Below are 21848 nucleotides of genomic sequence, written 5' to 3'. Positions count from 1 at the left end.
TTGTCAGATAATTTCAAAAATTAATTCTAGATACCCACATTAAACTTGTTAAAAGCCTCATGTCCATCATCTGATAGTAAGTTCTTAATGAAGGTAGGGGTGAGAGGAAGTGAAGAAAACAGTAACATCTTTTGGTGACAATATATAGAAAGAAAATTGACCATTTTTCATCATGTATTTCTGGGACTAGAGTTGGAATAAAGGAAAGAACAATGCAGACCTCAGAATTTGAGACTAGCAATCATCCAATCTGTTTCTGGGTTCAGGCTTTCTGATCTTATTTGACTTAGTCTGTGCTCTGATTTTATTCTTCAGGATAAGCTTGCCACTTGCAAGCTTACAAGTTTCACTTACATTATACAAGGTAAGGAGGCTTAAAACATAGGGTAGTGATATGGAAGCTTTGCTGCTTGCAGTGTACTATGTGTTCATAAAACTCTTTCTCTTTATAAGGCATACTTTTCAAGATATGTGTTAATAGGCATTTTGTTCAGTTCCTGTTTCATGTTAAATGTTTTATTTGTTTCAACTTTGAATTTATTGCATATTATTTGGTGAAGGTCTTTTTAAAAAAAATTGTAATGCTTCCAATAAAATAGGTATTAAAAATGATCTTGGCTTTCTCTAAGCAATATATAGGACACAAATAAACTGAAATGTTGGGCTGAGAATGCTAATTTAAATTCAAGAGCTGAGGATTCAATTAGTGTACTGATTTGCATCTGTTATTTACAGTGACTACTGAATATGTATTGTTAGTTAAAATTTATCAATTAAAAGACATTTAAGCATAGTTCACTAGTTAGAAATTTACATCCAAAAAATTAAAATAAAGTTCCTGTTTTAATAAGCGTTATAATATATTAAACATTCACATGGTGACTGGAGTCGCACGTGCCTAGACTGAGGACTAAATCTCTCTGGCTAGGAGTTTTCGACTACAACAATCTGTAACTACAACAGTGTGTAACTGTTTGTAAAGATTCTGCAAGGAATTTTTATTAAGCTCATATTTTATTTATAATATAAAAACTGTATTGTACTTTTCCATTTGTTTATTCAGTTATTTGAGCACCCACTATGTACCATATTCTTGGCCCTGGGGATATACCAATAAATAAAGAACAGCATTGTTGCCCTTAGAGCTTATATTTTCATGTGTAAGCATATGGCAACTTTATTTCTAAATGATTAAGATACTTTCATAGAATAATGAATGTTAGAGAAAAAAATCAAGCAAGGTGATAGGCTAGAGAATAGCTGGGGGTTTGGGTAAAATAGGTGTTATTAATAGGGCAATCAAAGAAAGACACTTTGAGAAGATATGAAATATGAACTAAGGTTTGAATGATGAAGGAGCCAGCTGCATGAGAAGCCAAGGTAACAGCGTGCCAGGTAGAGGAACAAGGTAATGCCGTAAAGTGTAGCTGGTGACAGTAGTCAAAGAAGAGAAGAAAAGCTGTGACATGTTGAGTAAGAGGGAGAGTGATATAAAGCAAGGTCAGACAGGTAGGAAGGGGGTGGGTTAGGTAAGATTTTGGGTCCATGGTAACAAGTTTAAATTTTATCCTAATTTTAATGGGAAACCATTATAGGGTTTTAAGTAGGAAAGTGATTTGATCTGATTTACTTCTCAAAAAAGCTTGAGAATTACTTAATTATGGTTAAAGGTCATTCAAAGAAGTTCAAAGGAAGTGATCTGTTTGTTGGCATTTTTGTTAACTCATATGCCTTTTTTTGACGTTCCATGAAATTTAAATAGTTTTCATCAAGTTTTCTACACGTGATTGAATTTTTAACAACTATTTTTTTAAAGGACCCCATTTTTAAAAAATCTTTGTTTTTAGATTTTACATATGGTGTAACAATTCACTGATTCTTCTATTAAAGAATCTTCTAAATTTGAAATTGCTTTCTTAATAAAGATCTTATTGGGACCTGGAATAACAAATTCATCTTCCCTGAATTTTCTACTCTCTATACTCTCTATACTGGCCCTCCTATACTGATCCTGCTCCACCCCCAAATCAAACCGCCCCCCCCAGCCCCCGCCCCGGGGCGGGGGGAAAAAAAAACGGGAAAAGGGTGGAGATTTGTCCTCAGGGTAAAAGAAGGTAAGGCTGTCTGAGGTGCTGTCCACCAGGTAGGTGCTGACAAAGCCCTAGATCCCAGATATGTTTGTATTGCCCAATGTTTGTATGTCTTTTTTCCCTCTGTCTTTGTGACTCTTCCTCTTTTGCTGACTGTGTAGCTGATAGTCGTCTCTCTTTATCTTTTTGGCTACTTGTGTTTTCTCTTACCTCCTTTCAGTTTCCCTTTTCAAATGGCTGGCTATTTCTTTCTCCTCTGCTCTTTCCGCCCTGTCTCTGTCTGGTTTTGACTCTCTGGCCAATTCTTTGGCTAACGTTCATTTCTTTTTTTCATTCTTCTGTGTCTCTTCTATCCTCTTTATTGTTCTGCCTGTCTTCACACTTTTGTTCCTTTTGCCGTTTTTCTTCAATCTTTGCCTCTTTTTTCCTCTTTTTTCAAAATGATAGGAGAGCTACATCAGATCCATAGAGGAGAGACAAAGATGGCACCACTCTTTAATTACTTTTTCCCTCTCATTGTCTTATTTCCCCCTTTGGGAATATATGGGACTTGAAGACATTTACAAACTGTAAGAAGAACTATCATAACGTGTACATTGTATTACTTGAAATTTTCAACCTAATGAGACGCTTGTGATACTAGAAAGACCATGAGCGTATTTATAGATACAGCATTAGGTCTTTAAATCCCTTCTTTTAGTTGTGTGACCTTGAGCATGTTATTTAACCTCTGTGAGTATTCTCTTAAAATGAAAACACTTTTTAGAGTTGTTTTGAAAGTTAATTTAGAATACCCCCATTAAACAACAGGAGAATACAGTATCTTGTTTATTTCATCTTTCAAGAAAAATCCTCTTCCCCTGCCCCATTGCACTTTTTTCCTATGTAGAGTTGTTAATCTGAAAAGAAAATCAGATGGATATTATAACCTTAGAATCTGAGTTAATTTAGACTGCCGTTCTTAGTCAATTTGCTACTCAGATATTGAGTTCCTTTGGGATCTTGGAGCAAAATATTGATTCTCAGTTATCATGGTCTTATATCTGTGGAGTGTATTCATTTATGTATGTCAAATGAGTATTCAGTGACTTTGTCATGTAACGCCTTTTCTTACAGCCTATGGCACTTTACTAAATAATCTGTGATATTACTGCCTTTCTTTACATAGTTTCTGCCAGTCAGTTGTGTAGATATATTGCTATATAATTGTCATTCTCATGATAAATTTCTTTAGTCATTTATAACCTGTTTTTCATGGTGTGAATTTTAAACTATAACTCTGAAGAAGTTTTTGAAGGGCTTATTCATGTTATTAAACTTAATATTTGGTCATTAAACTGTATGTAACTTAAAAAAATTTTGTTTTACTTATTTAATAGTAAAACATATACATTGTAGAAACATTAACTTGGAAATATTAAATCACCTTTAATGTCATAGTCTTGGTAAATTTACTTCTTTTTTGTATGAATATTTAAAAACAGCAACATCCAACATACTTATATGCAACACAAATTATGTTTTGTAGTTTGATGTCCTTTTTTTTTTTTTACTTTATTTGCATTATGTTGTGACTATCTTTAAAATTATTCAAAAGAATGATTGTAAATTGATATATAACCTCCCATTATATGGCTACCCCATAATAATATCTTTTGTTATTTTTGTGTTGTGTTTATTTTGTGTTATTTTTGTGACATGTTTTATATATAATGCAGGTTGTTTACAGTTTTTTGCAGTTATATACAATGCTAGAATGAACATCTGTATTCCTAAGGCTAATCTTTGATAAAAGTGCTGGTTGCTCAGTCGTGTCCAGCTGTTGGTGACCCTGTGGTCTGTAGCACTTGAGGCACCCCCATTCGTGGAATTCTCCAAGCAAGAATACTGAAGTGGGTAGCCGTTCCTTTTCCCAGAGGATCTTCTTGGCCCAGGAACTGAACCCGGGTCTCCTGCATTGCAGGCAGATTCTTTACCATCTCAGCCACCAGGGAAGCCCAGTCTTTTTGATAACGTTTCAATTTTAGGATTGATTCTTAGAAGTGGGATTACTAACTTAAAGGGCTTATTTATTGTAAATATTTTAATTTTTTGATACCTAAACATGATTAATAACCTTTTTGAGAAGTTTTTCTTTCTTTTACTTTTTTACTTTAACTATATAATTTTAGAGATATGGCTCTTCATGCCCTGTATTTTTTTCTAGTATACATTATCCAGTTCTAAAGATGCCTTTCAGACTGACACATAGGGTGTTACATGTTCTGTCTAATGGGTAAATACTATACATCTAAAAATTAGAAAACAATAAAAATACAGAGTAGTTAAATAATGTAGCATTGAATTAAAAAGTACTTCAAAACTTAGTATATCCTGAGGACCAGCATTATGAACTTAGCTATCATTGTACTATCAAGTTGTGTGTGTATATGTTGATATAGTTACATCATAAATAAATGTAAAATATTAGGCCACTGCATAGCAATTAGTACTACTGTTGCTATTACTATTCTTTTATAATGCATTGTAACAGAGTTTGTTATGTAAAGAATGTATCTGAGTGATAGTCTCCACATCTTATGTGTCAGTTTGTATTCTTTACTCCAAAGCCTTTCCAGAACAATGCAAGGTGATCATCCACTAATATATCTATAGTATTTATCTTCACTGTTTATTGGTGAACTGCATTATTTTTAATTTCTAATTTAATTTTATTGTAATCAACAACACAGTATTATGATTTCAGTTATGAAATTTTCCTAGACTTTTTTATGGCTCAGAATATGGTATATTTTGATTAGTGTTTCATGTACATTTGGAAAGAATGCGCATTTTTTTCTTTTGGGGTTTGGTGATCTATAAATTTCAAATAAGTTTTTGGTTGGTTAACAGCGTTGTTCAGGTTTTCTTTATCCTTATTGCTGTTTTTGTCTGTCTTCTGTCAGTTACTGAGAGAGAAGTGTTAACATCTCAAAATATAATTTGTTTCTTCTGTTGGATCACTTTTTTGCTTCAGTTATTTTGAAGCTCTACTTTTAGATGCATAGACATTGATTGAAGAGTCTTACATGTTCATGATGAATTGATGTTTTTATCCTTATGAAACATCTCTCTTTATCCTGGTGCTAATCCTTGTTCTGAAGTCTACTTTGATGGTATTAATATAGCTTCCATTTTCTTATTCTTAGTTTTACATGGTGCATCTTATTCTACCTTTTACTTTTAACCTATTTGTGAGCTTACATTTAAAGTTTGTACCTTGCACATATATTTTGCTCTTGCTTTATTTTATGTAGTTTGACAGTCTCTGCCTTTTAATTTCCATTTGATTTGTTTTCTCCTCCTCCTTACCTTTCTCATTTTCATTTTGGATTGAGTACATTTTTGGAAGCTCATTTTTTCTCCTCTGTGTCTTAGTTCTACCTCCTTTTTTTAGTGGTTGCTTTATGGATTACAACATGCATTCTTAACTTTGTACAGTCGACGTGAACTGTTAGGTTGATGCAAATGTAATTGTGATTCAGACAATAAATTTTAAATCATTATAACAAAGGTCAAACACATCTTTATTAATCAAAGTAGGAACTATTACAATCAACACATTTTTGCCAACGAGAAATAAGTTTGTTTATTCCTGTAGCATAAAAATCCAAGCTTTAGGATTCAGTGAACTCTTGGAAAGCTTTTTCTGCCTCCTGCTGGTTGGAGAAGCATTTACCTTACAAAAAGTTGTCGAGATGCTTGAAGAGGTGGTAGTTGGTTGGTGAGAGGTCAGGTGAATATGGTAGATGAGGCAAAACTTTATAGCCCAATTTGTTCTACTTTTGAAGCTTTGGTTGTGCGACATTGACAGGTGTTGTCAGGGAGAAGAATTGGGTCCTTTCTGTTGACCAGTCTTGGCTGCAGGCGTTGCAGTTTTTGGTGCATCTCATCAGTTTGCCAAGAATACTTCTCAGATGTATTGGTTTCACTGGGGTTCAGAAAGCTGTAGAGGATCAGACAGGCAACAGACCACCAAACAGTGACCATGACCTTTTTTCACACAAGGTTGTCTTTGGGAACTCCTTTGGAACTTCTTGATCTACCCACTGAGCTGGTTTCACAGGTTGTTTTATAAAATCCACTTTTTTGTTGCACATCACAATCCATTGTTGTTGCTTAGAATAAGAGATGACACTTGATAATGTTATTTTTTTTTTGTTTGCGGTCAGCTCACAAGGTTGGAAAAAGCAATGGCAACCCACTCCAGTACTCTTGCCTGGAAAATCCCATGGATGGAGGAACCTTGTAGGCTGGAGTCCATGGGGTTGCTAGGAGTCGGACACGACTGAGCAACTTCACTTTCATGAATTGGAGAAGGAAATGGCAACCCACTCCAGTATTCTTGCCTGGAGAATCCCAGGGAAGGGGGAGCCTGGTGGGCTGCAGTGTATGGGGTTGCACAGAGTTGGACACAACTGAAGTGACTTAGCAGCAGCAGCACAAGGTACCCACTTATTGAGCTTTTTCACCTTTTCATTTTGCTTCAAATGCCAAAGGACCATAGAATGGTCAACATTGAGTTCTTCAGCAACTTCTTGTGTAGTTGTAAGAGGATCAGCTTTAGTGAACCTCTCAGTTGGTCTTTTTCAACTTCTGAGGGCTGGCCATTATCATCTTCAAAGCTCTTGTCTCCTTTGCAAAACTTTTTGAACTACCACTGCACACTGTACTTTCATTAGAAGTTCCTGGGCCAAATGCAGTGTTGATGCTGTGGGCTCTCTCTGCTGCTTTGCAACCCATTTTGAACTCAAATAAGAAAATCATTCGAATTTGCTTTTTGTCTAACATCATTGCCCTGCTGCTGCTGCTGCTGCTAAGTCACATCAGTCGTGTCCGACTCTGTGCAACCCCATAGACGGCAGCCTACCAGGCTCCGTGTCCCTGGGATTCTCCAGGCAAGAACACTGGAGTGGGTTGCCATTTCTTTCTCCAACGCGTGAAAGTGAAAAGTGAAAGCAAAGTCACTCAGTCGTGTCAGACTCTTAGCGACCCCATGGACCACAGCCTACCAGACTCCTCCATCCGTGGGATTCTCCAGGAAAGAGTACTGGAGTGGGTTGCCATTGCCTTCTTGCCCTAGTCTAAAATAAATATAAAATAAGTAGCAAGTGACTAGTCCTTAACAAAAAACATAAAGTAAGAAATGTGCATTAAATGCACATGCAATGATGCAATGATGTGTAACATTACCACATTTATTTAAGAATATATTCCAGTATCAAATGGCAAAGTTCAACAGTGCAAAACTGCAATTACTTTGCACCAACCAAGTGGTTATCTGAGGAGAAAAGGAAAGATATATACCCAGATGAATGCAGCCTTCCAGAAAATAGCAGGGAGAGATAAGAAAGCCTTCTTCAAATGAACAATGCAAAGAAGTAGAGGAAAACAATAAAATTGGAAAGACGAGAGATCTTTTCAAGAAAATTGGAGATTTCAAGGGAACATTTTCATGTAGGGATGTGCATGATAAAGAACAGAAACGGTAAGGACCTAACAGAGGCAGAAGAGATTAAGAAGGAGCAAAAATACATAAAAGAACTATACAAAAAAGGTCTTAATGACCCAGATAACGATGAAGGTGTGGTCACTCATCTAGAGTCAGACATCCTAGAGTGTGAAGTCCAGTGGGTCTTGGGAAAAATTACTACAAAGATAGCAGAGGTGATGGAATTCCAACTGAACTATTTCAAATCCTAAAAGATAATGCTGTGAAAGTGCTGCACTCAGTATGTGAGTAAATTTGGAAAACTCAGCAGTGGCCACAGGGCTGGAAAAGGTTGATTTTCACTCTAATCTCAAAGAAGGGCAGTGCCAAAGAATGTTCAAACTACCATACAATTGTACTCATTTCAGATGATAGTAAGGTAATGCTCAAAATCCTTCAAGCTAGGCTTATACAGTACATGAACTGAGAACTTCCAGATGTACAGGCTGAATTTAGAAAAGGCAGAGGAACCAGAGATCAAATTTCCAACATCTGTTGGATCATAGAAAAAACAAGAGAATTCCAGAAAAACATGTACTTCTGCTTCATTGACTATGCTAAAGCCTTTGACTTTGTGGATCACAACAAACTGTGGAAAATTCTTAAAAGGATGAGAATACCAGAAAGGAGTATATCAAGGCTATATATTGTCACCTTGCTTATTTAAGCAGAAAAAATTTTATATTTACTCAGAAATTTACCATTTCTGATGTTCTTTCCATCTGGTATCTTTCCTTCAGCCTACAGAACTTCATTTAACCTTGCTTATTTTGCAGATCTTTGGGGACAAAAATCTCAGCTTTTGTTTATTTGGAAATGCCTTTATTTTGCCTCTGCGTTTGAAAGAGGTTTTTCTTTTTTTTTTTGGTCAGGCTACCATAACAAAATACCATAGACTGAATGGCTTAAACAACAGAAATTTATTTTCCCATAGTTCTAGAGGCTAGAAGTCCAAGATTCTGGTGCTTCTATGGTTAGTTTCTGATTAGGACTGTCTCTGGCTTGTAGGTGGCTGCATCTCACATGGCATAGAAAAGCAAGCAAGCACCCTGCCATCTCTTTTTACAAAAGCACTAATCCCATCATAAGGACCCCACATCATGCCATCTAACCCTAATTACCTCCCAAAGCCCCTGTCTCCAAATATCTCATATTTGGGCTTAAGGGTTCAATCTGTGAATTTGAGAGGGCAGGGGGACTCTGAATGTTATGGGTATTCAGTCCATAACCATCTATTCATTGGATATAGAATTCTAGATTGAAAGTTTTTAGCACTTTAAAGATGTCATTCCACTTTCTTTTTAAAAAAATTGTAAATATGCATAACAAAATTTACAGTTTTAACCACTTTTAAGTGTATAATTCAGTGGCACTAAGCATATTCACAGTATTATGCAGCCATTACCACTATCCATTTCTGGAACATTTTTGTGATCCCAGAGAGAAACTCTGAACCCTTTAAACGGTAACTCGCCATTATCTCCTTCTTTTAGTCTCTAGTAACCTTTTTTATGCCTTCTGGCTATGTTAATTTGCCAAACAATATATGATATAAGCAGAAACCGTATAATATGTGACATTTTGTGACTGGCTTATTTCATTTAGCATGATGTTTTCAAGGTCCATCCATGTTATATAGCATGTGTCAGAATTTCGTTCCTTTTTGAGCTCATGTTGTATATGTGTGCTGTATTGTTTATCCGTTCATCTGTTGATGGACATTTGGATAGTTTCCACCTTTGCCTGTTGCTGCTATATGCATGGATGTGCAAATATCTGTTGTACAATCCCTACCTTAGGTGGAAGTGTTTGGATTACACAGTAATTCTATGTTCAACAGTTTGAAGAACGACCAGACTGTGGCTGTACCATTTTCACATTCCCACCAGCAACACACAAGGGTTCCAGTTTCTCTACATCCTTCCTCATCAGCACTTACTTTCCCTGGTTTTAGATAATAGCCATCCTAATGTGTGTCAAAAGGTATCTCACTGGTTTTGATCTGCATTTTCTTAATGACTAGCGATATTGAGCATTCTTTCATGTGCTTGTTGGTTATTTCCATATCTTTGGAGGAATGTCTATTCAAGTACTTTGGCTTGTTTTTTGTTGAGTGGTAGGAGTTCTTTATATATTCTGGGCTTCCCTGGTGGCTCAGCTGGTAAGGAATCTACCTGCAGTGTGGGAGACCTGGGTTCAGTCCCTGGGTTGAGAAGATCCCCTGGAGAAGGGAAAGGCTACCCAGTCCAGTATTCTTGCCTGGAGGATTCCATGAATGGGGTTGCCTTGAGTGCCACAGACCATAGCGTCTCAAAGAGTCAAACACGACTGAGCGACTTTCACTTCACTTTATATATTCTGGATATTTATCTATTATCATGTATATGTCCTTTGGTGCACAAAACTTGGGAGTTTTATTTTTAAGTATTTACATTTAGGTCTTTGATCCATTTTGAGCTAACTTTTGTGTATGATATTAGGTAAAGAATTCAGTTTTATTCTTTGGCATGTGGGTATGCCGTTTTCCCAGCACCATTTGTTGGTGCTTTCCCTATTAAAATGGTCTTGGCATTTTTTATCAGGCCTTTTTTATCATGATAAATCTAGTTACTGTTGGTTGAAAAAAGTGATAAGTGAAAAAAATGGTAGTTGCTCAGTTTTGTCTGACTCTGCAATCCCATGGAATGTAGCCCGCCAGGGTCCCATGTCCATGGAATTCTCCAGGAAAGAATACTGGAGTGAGTAACCATTCCCTTCTCTCAGGGATCGTCCCAACCCAGGGATTGAACCCAGGTCTCCTGCATTGCAGACAGATTCTTTACCATCTGAAGCCTTAAAGTTGTAACAGTATTATTGATTATATTTCATATGGCGTATTAATACATTACATCCCCATGACCTATTTATTTTATATGTGGAAGTTTGTACCTCTTAATCCTCTTCACCTGTTTTGTCCACGTTCCAACCACTCCTCCCTCTGATAACGACCAGTTTATTTCCTGTATCTATTAGTCTGTTTTGTTTTTTAGATTCTACATGTAAGTGAAATCATAGGTTTGTCTTTTCTGACTTACTTCACTTTGCATAATACCCCCTAGGTCCGTCCATATTGTTGCAAATGGCAAGATTTCTTTTTGGGGCCAAGTAATATTCCATTGTATTTATATATACATCTTGTTTATCCATTCATCCATCAGTAGGTGCTTAGGTTGTGTTTATATCCTGGCTATTACAAATAATGCTGCAGTGAACATAAAGGTGCATATATCTTTTAAATTGGAATTTAAATCTTTTCATATTGTTCATTGTTAGTGTATAGAAACACAACTGGTATTTGTTGTGTGTTGAAGTGGTCCAGTGGTAAAGAATCTGTCTGCCAATGCAGGAGGCACGGGGGATGTAGGTTCTGTCTGTGGGTTGGGAAGATACCTGGAGAAGGAAATGGCAACCCACTCCAGTATTCTTGCCAAGGAAACCCAATGGACAGAGGAGCATCCAGTGGGGTCAAAGAGTCAGATATGACTTAATGATAGAGCATGCATGATTTTTTTTTTTTTAAATCCTGCCACTTTGTTGAACTTGTTCATTAGCTCTAATAGGTTTTGTGATTGTGTGTAGTATCCTATAAATCTGTGAGCAGAGATAATTTTACCACTTCCTTTTCAATTTGGATGCCTTTAATTTCTTTTTCTTGAGAACTCTGCCTCCCAAATGTTAGTAGCCCTGTGCTCTAATCACTATACTGTCTCTGCTCCTCAAGGCTGTGGTGTTCTGCTTGGGCTCTGTCATGGTCTGCAGTGTGCCTCCAGGTCAAACTGGGACGACTGTAAGACTTCATCCTGAATTTCCCTTCTTTCAGGGATAGCAGTATGATGCTGCCTGTTATCCAGTTGTCTAATATCTGAAAAAAATTGCTTTCCCAATTTTATAGTTTTACAAGGCCACAATGGTAATCTGCAGTGTTACTCTATCATGGATACAAATAAAAATCCATCTATTGCATTGTGACAGCCTTTTACAATAATGGGTTTAATGAATCTTTAATTTTTTAAACCAGCCTTTTAACAATTTGCTCCGTTATTGATGCTCTCAGTTATTTCTGTAAAACATCCTTACCAATGTACTGCATATTATGTCTTAATTTAAATATACTACCAGACTTTAGCTCTCAGTAATAAGTCATGTTTACCAAGACTCAGCTGTGCTTGTTTCCATACCTTTCTATGCCAGTTTTACTTGCCATTGTAATTACATAATTTAATTGGATACTACAGTCTGAATGCTGCTATATGGGGGACAAAGAATTCTTTATATGATTGTTCTTTTGAATACTTTGAAAAGATAATAAAGGTGAATTTCTGACATGATTTTTGTCAAACTAGGTGGCGGTGAAACAGTTATAAAAGGTTGTGCTACAAAAGGAAATCTAGATTGATTTTGGACTTAATGTTTCACAAATCTCTTTGTATTCTTCGCATTTTTTAAAAACAAAACTGTAGATTGTAGATATGCATTTTCTTGGTAGTTTATGACAGAAATGACACTTGGAATTCTAACCACTGGACCTACACTCAATGGAAAGGTACTGACCCTATATCCGAAGATTATTGAAAGAATGTACATGTGTACCTTTTAAGTTATAATACAGTATGAAAGTGTTGCTGTGTATACATGAATGTGTGTATTCACTTAATGATCTATTTTCACCAATATTTTTAGTTAACAACTATCTGTTCCTAAGTCAGAAAAAAGACTTCGATCCATAGCTTAACTTTTATTTTTATGCTAAATTAATGAGGGATTATCTTATACTTTTTGTCTCCTTGAAGTTTGACTTTCACACATTGCCTATTCAGTGTTGTTTTACTAAACTAGAAACATTCAGCTTTAGATTATTTTCAGTTCCTTTCCAGATATAACTAATTTCATTTATGTTTAAACCACCACTTGTTTTCCAGTTGTTTATTCACCTTCTCTCCCTTTGCCCTGATGTTTGTTTATTCAGCAGTTATTTCATATTTAGTTCTCTGCTGCTGTAGCTTTTGTTCTCGTAATTCTTAATTTACATTGTGTGTACATCAGCTTTTTAATTTATTACCAAGGTATGAGGAGAACTGTTTGATTATGAAATAACAGAATGGATCTTTTAAAAATGTAATATGTTATAGAAGTTCCAAGTATTTGTGGCCATTTTTTCCCTTTATTTCAGCTTCTGAAAAAACTATTATGTGACCTACTGTAGCTACATGAATTAGTAATTTAAAAATCAAAAAAATTCTGGATCATTGGGTTAAAAAATAAACAAGGAAGGGTTTAGGTATTAAGTTGGTCATTATTTATATGCTGTATCTTACAAGTTTAAAACAATTACTTAATAACTTTCACATGCTTCATTGAAGCATACTGGTTTTCACTGAGGCAGTATTAACCAATTTATTTTGTAAGCATTTTTTTTTTCTAAGTAACTTTCACTTCTTTCAAAGTTAATAGAAAATTATTGTTTCCAGTGTTTCCTTGTAAAAATGAAGCCTTCCAGTGGATTTTCCTGATTGGGAGAGAAAATTTATTTCTATATTATTTAAAACAATTACAGCTTTCCAGGGGAGTTCCGTTGCTCCCTAGTGATAAGGATTCCAGCTGGGCTTTCACTGCTGTGGTCTGGGTTCAATCCCTGGTGAGGGAACTGAGAATTCCTCAAGCTGCGAAGTGTGGCCAAAAAAAAAAAAAAACCAACTTACAGCATTCTGTCTTAAAATGTCTGTTTAGTAAACTTGATTTGGCTATACCATACATCCGATCATGTACTATGATATAACTGTACAGTAAGAATCTGAACATACATCCTTATACCATTACAAAAAAAATTATGCATTTGTAGTATGTTCTGGAGTTACATTTTGAGCAATCAGTTAGATTTTAGGTAAGTGGTACCTTTTACCACCTGTTTCTACCAGTAGCAGCTCCTATAAAATAATATCATTTGAGTCAATTTTGAGGAAATTTTGTTAATTTTTAAAAATATTCTTACAAGTCAAAAATCAAATTCATCTTCTCCTTTATAGGTTTGTAAGGAAGAATATACAATAAATAAATTCAGTCCAATTAATATATACTATTTCTCTGTGCCTTTAAAGCATAAATAGAAACTGACCCATATTGTGAGTAGCAACATAAAATTTTACCACTCTTTAAAAAGGAATTTGATAACATGTCAGAAACCATGGAAATTTATCATAACCTTTGACCCAGTTAATATTACCCTCAGTGACTAACCTTAAAGAATTAGGGTACTGAGATTTTCATTGTAGTAACCTATACTGTAAAAGAAATAATAACAATTTGATTTTTCAGTAATGGATTGGCTGAGAAATTGTGGTATATCAACTTCATAGATTATTACTGAGGCCATTAAAACAAGAAATATCAAAATAGGGTAACTACATGGAAAAAAAAGTAAGTGTGATACTTGGAAATAGTGCAAAAAAACTATTATCGCTGTATAAAGTGGATATGTATATAGATCATTATTGTGTAATATACATAAGAAAAGCAGTTGCTAAGATTTTAAACACATGGATATATTTTTATTTTTCTAGTTTTTGGTCAAACCAGGTCTTCATTGCTGCCCACGGGCTTTCGTTAGTTGCAGAGGACAGGGGCTACTCTAGTTGTAGCTTGCAGGCTTCTTCTTGCAGTGGCTTCTCTTGTTGCTGAGCATAGGCTCTAGGGAGCCCAGACTTCAGTAGCTGCAGAACGTGGGCTCTGTCGTTGTGGCTTGCAGGTCTTAGAGCACACGCTCAGTAGTTGTGGCCCACAGGCTCAGTTGCTCCTCAACATGTGGAGTCTTTCCAGACCAGGGATCAAACCCATGTCCCTTGCATCAGCAGGCTGATTCTTATATCACTTTACCACTAGGGAAGTCCAAATATATGAATATATTTTTGAATTTTTTCTTTAATTTTTTTATAATGTTTTAACAGTAACTTCTTAAAATCATAACTATCCTGAAAGAATCATCTTCTGTCTCCTTCTTCAGTTAGAAAAAGTAACTGAAGAAGGAGATAGATACTTCTGCCTTTAAAACCAAATGCACTCTCTTTTACATTTTACTTTGTATCCTGACTTAATCCTTCCAAACATTACTATGAGGTATGTTTTGTAGTACCTGGATGGGGGACTCTTACCACACAGCTTGCAGGATCTTAGTTCCCTGACTAGGGATTGAACCTGTGCTCTCGGCAATGAAAGCATTGGGTCCTAATCACTGAAATGCCAGGGAATTCTCTGTAGTACATTTTTTGAAGGAGGAAGCTGATGGAATTTAAGCAACTTGTCAATATTGCACAGGTAGCAAATGGTGGGGCTTGGGTTCCTTGAGATTTATCTGAGTCTTAATACTGTATTTTACAGTAATGATTATTTAGTTATCCTCCCTCCTTCTTATGGGTGCAGAGATTATAGACTTTAAGTTCAGGAATAAAATCTTATTTTTATTTTGACACATACAAAAATGGAATATCCAGCCTTTAGGAAGAAAACAAGGCTTTTCTCTAGGCTTGAAGCAACTTAATTGACTCTAATTACAAAATCTTTTGTTGTATTTTATTTACTAACTCATATTATCCCATCCCAAGAAGATGGGAATTTTTTTGCATCTCACCAACAACCTCCCATTACTTGTTCAGTCTGTCTTTTTAAAAAAGTCAGATAGTAATTTTCATGAGAATAGAGATCATGTCTTTACCTTTGAGCATTGTGTCTAGGTTCTAATACATAGGCACTAAAAATACATGGGACATTGTTTTATTGCCCAGGCACTTTACATACATTATTTAGTCCTCATTTTACCTTGTTTAATTGATCCTTATACATAATATTTTAGGAGAAATCTATTAATTTGCCCAAAAGCTGGGATTCTAACCCAGTTTTGACTCAGCCCTTTGCTTTCGGCCATTGCTGTACCCTAACGTGCTCAGAAGGATCTAGGAGTAATGAAAATAGTTTGAGAATGAGACAATTCTTAAGATTTTTTTTTTATTCATTATATGATTAGGTGTATCATTTGCTTGATCTCTTGTTAGTATTGTAACAACATTCCATTTAAAACTGAACTTTTGGTTTCCTGATGTGTGCCAAGTCTCTTCAGTCATGTTTGACTCTGCGACCCCATGAACTGTAGCCTGGCAGACTCCTCTGTCCATAGCATTCTCCAGGCAAGAATACTGGAGTAGGTTGCCACTTCCTTCTCCAGGGCACCTTCCCGACGCAGGGATTGAACCTGTGTTTCTTGTGGCTCCTGCATTGGCAGGCAAGTTCTTTATCACTAGCGCCACCACCCAGGTTTGGTTTCACGATAGCTTTGCTCGATATGCAAGATAAAATGGATGATATGTTTCAATGCTTGTCTCATTACCTTGTTAGACTCCTACATCAATGTCTTCCTTTAACAAACAAAAATTGGTTCTACTAGCACACTTCTCATTTACAGTTTTGGTTGTATCTTGAATCGCTATGGCCACTAACTTTTTAGAAGCGTTTCAAGTTCTTCCATGATAAATAAAATACATATGGTTATGCTGTCTGCCAAATCTATTATTTTTCAAACTAGTATTTATTTAGTATAGTGTCCTTCATTATTTATTAGACCACTTAATGAGTTTCTTGTATTAAGTATCCATAGAGTACTTGAAAGGAAGTTTTTATTATATATCCAGGATTGTTTTCCTTTTAACATCTTTCATTGTTGAAGTAGAATATAAACAGAATCATCAAATTTAGATGGATTTTAGTCCTAAAACAAATTTAAACACATAATTGGTAACTAATAGCCTGCAGTAGAACAAGTTTCTGTAAGCAATATTTGTACTTAATGTTCCAATATGTACTCTATTAAAACTTTTCAACATTGATCCACAAATAACATACAGTGTAGTGAACTTATTACCAAAAAGCCTGTTAAGAATTTTGACTCTTCTGGGTATACTGGGAGATCTATCAGAAATTCATCCAAAGTGGTGAAAGCCTTTTTCGTTAATTTCTCTTTATGACAGGTGTAAAGTATTAAGGTTAAGTGGGTGGGGCAACCGGAAGTAATTACTAAGGCCAGTGGCATTTTTGTGGTTTAATAAAGGCAGAAGCTAATTATTCAGTTTTTATTTAAGTGAAATGGTGCCAAAAAGGAGGTTCCTGCAGAGCAGCTGCACTCCTTCAGTGTTACCCTAATTTACCAAAGACACAACTGTCACAAACAAAACTTTTAAACTTGATATATAGCCACAAAAGTAAGGAGGCTTTTGTTTGGAGTGCATGCAGAAGAACTCCTTTATACAAATCAACCGGCAGATGACAGACAATGATGAAAATTTGATTCTTTGAAGTCATAATAGTCATTGAAATGTGTGAAATTCTGGTATTGAAAAGAGAGCGGCCAGCAAGACTCTAAATCCTGGGTGGTTGCAAGAAGCTTGCTGGGAGGTTTTTCTGCATTTTGACACCAACTTCCCATTGCTTGTTCCCTGCTTCCTTTGTTTAAAAAAACAAGTTGAATTCACACAAGATAAATGGGGACAGTTGATAATCGAATCATACAGTTTTTATATGGAAAACTAATATTTTATAATGGAAATTGGTATTTGAAAGAGTAAAGTTCATTTACATATACTGGCATATACTTTCTTCATGATTTTTTAAATTACTCTTCAATTTAAACTAGACTTGTGAAATGGAAAGTCAGTGTATCAGCTCTTATAAATTTAAAATTGTGAAAAAGATTATGCTAAAAGAGTAGAACTTTGAAATTAATGATATGCTTGTAGCAAAGTAGCAAATTTTTAAATATGAATGCCCTTTAATCTATGAATCATGATTAGGTAACTAGTTACTATTTCTTAAATAGCATATTGTACACAAGTTCATATTTATGAAACTTTATGAAGATACTTAGTTTAATAATGTAAACATAGGTGTCATGCTTGATCCAGTTGTTAAAAATTAAAAAGTTTTAAAATTCAGTAAGTGTATATATTATGTATAGGGTTACTTGTTTCCTTAGAATTTATAAATACTAACTGGTGAGTCTTCAGATTCTTCAGGTGCCAACTTGCAGCCTTCTCCTATCTTATGTGTTTTATCTTTTTTGTAGACATAGAAAATCTATGAAAATAATCACATATGATCCATACTGCAGTAGAAAAGTAGACATCCAAAAAGAGTGTCATTAAAGTAGAAATCTAGAGTATCATTAGTTCAGTATAGTTTCAGTAGTCTGCAGATGATTTATTTATTTTCAAAAGTTGAGTCACAGATAGGTCAGTGAGAACTTTGAGGGAAAGCAAAGCATTGAAGACACGTAAAAAGTTCATAGTGCCTCATAGTTCTTTTCAAGTATTACATTGTTTTAATGGAATCTTGGAATGGGAGCTTTAGCCCATTGAAATGTCGCTTAAAGGACATGTTCTTCTGTCACTTGCCGAAGCTGTGTGGATGAAATGATAACAATAGAGTGTTGTGATGCGCTTTAAAAGTGTGAGAAATCAGTTTGTCTAGACTGAGTGTGTGCCTACAAGGACTAGGAATTTTAGAGCTTCTGTGCCCTTTAGTTGTCAAGTATGTGAGAGATGCCAAGCCTTTTTATTCCGTCTTTGGCAGCAGTTCAATTCTCCAGTACCTTACATGTCTTCTGCCAGCAAAGGGCTTCCATGTCAGAACAACTTGGACTTCAAACTTCAGAAACTCATTTGTTTGAATGCCAGTTTTATTTGGAGAAGATACCAAATAATTGCCATAATTTGAGAAGGCAGGGAAGCACTTGCAGCTATTTTGTAGCCACTGATTTTAAAGTGGTTTTCCATCCTTAAAAAATCATGCTGTGCCTTTCTGCTTTGATAGTACAAATCAAGAAATACTCTTTCCATTTTACTAAAGCTTTATTGGTTTTTTAATTACTTTGGTATATGCATACAATATAGACATTTATTTAAAAAAAAGTAAGTCTGTTTCCTGAACTGGTATTAAGAGGTTAATATGCTGTCTTTTCTGTAAGTCTTAATTAAAAGAATAGCCAACTTAATAGCTTCAGCTTTTATGAGCTCAGCTCAGAATGGAGGTGTTGCTATGGAATTCATAATTTTGTAATATACTTACTGTTTGTTTATACTTTGCTTCAGCTATAACTAAATAGATTTTTAAATGTGAAAATATATAATATTAAATACTAAGTTAATGTGAAAGATTACCAACACTATAGTGAATTCAAAGGGGGAAATAAACATTAAGGACTTTCCAGGAGCTGAGTTTCTTTCAAGCTCTTGAGTAGAGGAATATTCTTTAGAAAGTTATTGAATGTAATAATAACCTGAAATTACTTTTCTTTGAGGATGAACTTGACAATTTGTAGTAACTTGACATATTGATGCCTTTAAAAATTATGTATCAGTTGTACTCATTTAGCTTTTATTTTATCCTATAAACTTTAAAAATGTAGGCATACACTAGAAGTACATTTTTGTGTAAATATTTTTATGGATCATTTTAATAGTTTCTCCAAATAGACAAACTGTGACAAAGTAACCACACCTAATTATTGATATAGGTGAAAAGGTATAGTTGTCAGCTAAAATAACTTTAAGAAATTGTTTCTTTAATCTGTGGGTAGAAAGATTAATTGAGTCAGAAATACATTTAGTTTTTTCCCAGTATATATTACAGCTAAGAACTCCAAGTATTTCTTTGGTCTAAAGCATTGATTAGATTGGAACTACAAATAAACATGAAATTAAAATTAACAAAATGTGCTAAGTTTTCTAGTTTTCACAAGTTTTGACATAATCATTTACACGTTAAACCTGTTGTTTTTAACCAGTTTTTTAAAGTTTACCTTAGTAAGGAACTATAATTTTAAAATGCTTTATGAGCATCATATAGTTGACCGTAATATGATTTTACATTGCTAGAATGAAGTCTTTTACCATTACTAAATGGAGACTTAAACTCTAAATTACTTTGTTATTTTCTGTCCTGATTGCTACTATAGTTTGAAATATATTTAATCAGGGAGTCAAAATTGTATGTATTCATCAGTTGACCTTTTGTTATTGGGTAGAAATATAGAAAAAGAGTCAAGTTATCATTGTTTTCCTCTAACATTTCTGCAAAAATTGTGCAGATTTTTTTATCTTTGCAGAATAAATTTGACATCTATCTGATATCCTTTTCTCTTCAGTAGGTTTCATTAAAGAGAGATAAATCAAAATGGTAATTAAAGTTGTTAATTGATTTTAATTGTTTACGAAAAGGGTCAGGCCTTTCTCTGAAAAGAATGCCTTGTAAGCAGAACACAGAAACCACTGGTAACAGATATATTTTTCTATTTAAAATTGAGTCACTTTTTATATTTGTTTACTTTTAATATCCCTTTACATTCTTTCTCTGCTAATTATACCAGCTCATGAAATCAGAGTCTACTCAGTACAGGCTTTTCTGCCAGCAGACTCTTCAAAAATTACCAGTACCTTGTTGTACAAAATGGGCCTAAATTTTTTTATGAGCCTTTTCCCACTGTACCATAACATTCCCCTAAGATATTTTTTCCAAATATCAAAATAGTAGTTTACATGGTAAAATAACAAAGAAGTGAAATAAAGCTTAAAAAAATTATAAATAAGTATGTATTGTAAGATACAGAAAGCAACAGAAATACATTAGGGTGTAAGTGGGCTGTTAGCAACACATTTGTTTGTTTTTCTGTAGGATATTACTACTTTAACTGGTGTTCCAGAAGAGCATATCAAAACTAGAAAAGCCAGGATCTTTGTTCCTGCTCGCAATAACATGCAGTCTGGAGTAAACAACACGAAGAAATGGAAGATGGAGTTTGATACCAGAGAGAGATGGGAAAATCCTTTGATGGGTTGGGCATCAACGTGAGTATTTTGGTTTAATTTGAGTACTATTTTCGGCTCTTTTTCTGTGTAGATTTTCCTTTTAAACGCACTGATTTTCAGGCTTTTTTGTATATAGGATGCCTTATAACAATACTTTTTGAGACAGTTTTGCATAGATATCACCATGTTTAATGGTATAGACATATACGTTCCACATAGGTAACATATATATAAGAATATTTATATAAGTGTGGCCCAGCAAAATATATTGTAAGAACAATTTTTTTCAGAGTACTATATATTGGATAAAAATGGCTGACACTGTGAGCACTTTTAACATGGTCCCCAAGCTGTAGATATTAGTTTAAAATATATTGTGAATAGTGTTAATAATTTAATGACATTTAGTTTTTAAATAAAATTTCTTTATATTTTTTATTAGAGGAGATTAGATGAGTTTATAAATTTTGATAATTCATTGTTAGTGTATAGAAATGAAATAGATTTTTGAATATTAATCTTGTATCCTGCAACTTTATCAGATTCAACTCTTACAGTTGTCTGGTGGTATCCTGAGGATTTTCTATAGAGGGTATCATGTCATCTGCAAACAGTGACAACTTTTCCTTTTCAATTTGAATTCCTTTTACTCCTTCCAGTCTGATTGGGGTAACTAGGAGTTTCAGTACTATGTTGAATACAAGTGATGAGTGCTGGTGTCAGCCTCCTGAGGTGTTGGCTGGATCCTGATAAGGCAGGCTGTGGGGCTGCAGTGGTCCTGGGATTGGTGACCACCTGCTGGTGGACAGGGTCTGGTCCTGGAGCATCTTGAGGCTAATTCCTCCCACCCCTCCCAACTGTTGCATGAAGCCAAGTCTAATGGTCTCTTGCTTCAGGGCCCAGGGGTTCTAGAGGAGATGTCTAACCACTGGTGGGTAGGGCCAAGGGGTTCTGGGCCTAGTGATGGTTCACTGCTCAGCAGAGGTAAATTGTGGGACCTCTGCCTCCAAAACCCCAGTAGTCCTTGAGCTGGTGTGTTGGCCCACTGACTGATGTCTGCAGTGTCTCAGAGCTGTTTTTGTCCAGCTGGTTGGCAGGGCCAGGGCCTGGGCCCATGGGGTCTTGGCTAGTGCTAGCGTGTTGGCAGGTGAGTTGGGTTCTCTGTGGCAGGCTAAGGGTCTGCTGGGGTGGCTGCAGGGCCCTCTGGTGGACAAGGCTGTTGTTTCCTGGGGCAGCCCATGGGCTCAGGAGTTCTTAAGGCAGCCTGCCTTCTGGTGGGTAGAGCTGTGTTCCCGTCCAGCTAATGGCTTAGCCTGAGATGTCTCAGGAATGGTGCTTACAATCTGG

At 35.4% G+C, this 21848-nt stretch overlaps 1 protein-coding gene across 2 annotated transcripts in view; it reads left to right on the top strand.

Annotated features, from left to right (window-relative positions):
- NDUFS4 (NADH:ubiquinone oxidoreductase subunit S4) overlaps positions 1-21848 on the top strand; it is a 111853-nt gene that overhangs the window by 68497 nt on the left and 21508 nt on the right. The window contains exon 3 of one of the 2 annotated variants that reach the window (XM_068990729.1): positions 20368-20540. In XM_068990729.1, coding sequence (XP_068846830.1) covers positions 20368-20540 — 173 coding nt within the window. Of the gene's footprint in view, positions 1-20367; positions 20545-21848 lie in introns of those variants that run through there. The other variant, XM_068990730.1, reaches the window with a different exon arrangement.

This window comes from Capricornis sumatraensis, chromosome 18 (assembly GCF_032405125.1).
Source record: "Capricornis sumatraensis isolate serow.1 chromosome 18, serow.2, whole genome shotgun sequence".
Classification (NCBI taxonomy): domain Eukaryota; kingdom Metazoa; phylum Chordata; class Mammalia; order Artiodactyla; family Bovidae; genus Capricornis; species Capricornis sumatraensis.
The sequence above is the reverse complement of the archived record's forward strand: the minus strand, read 5'-3'. Positions and strand labels throughout refer to the sequence as shown.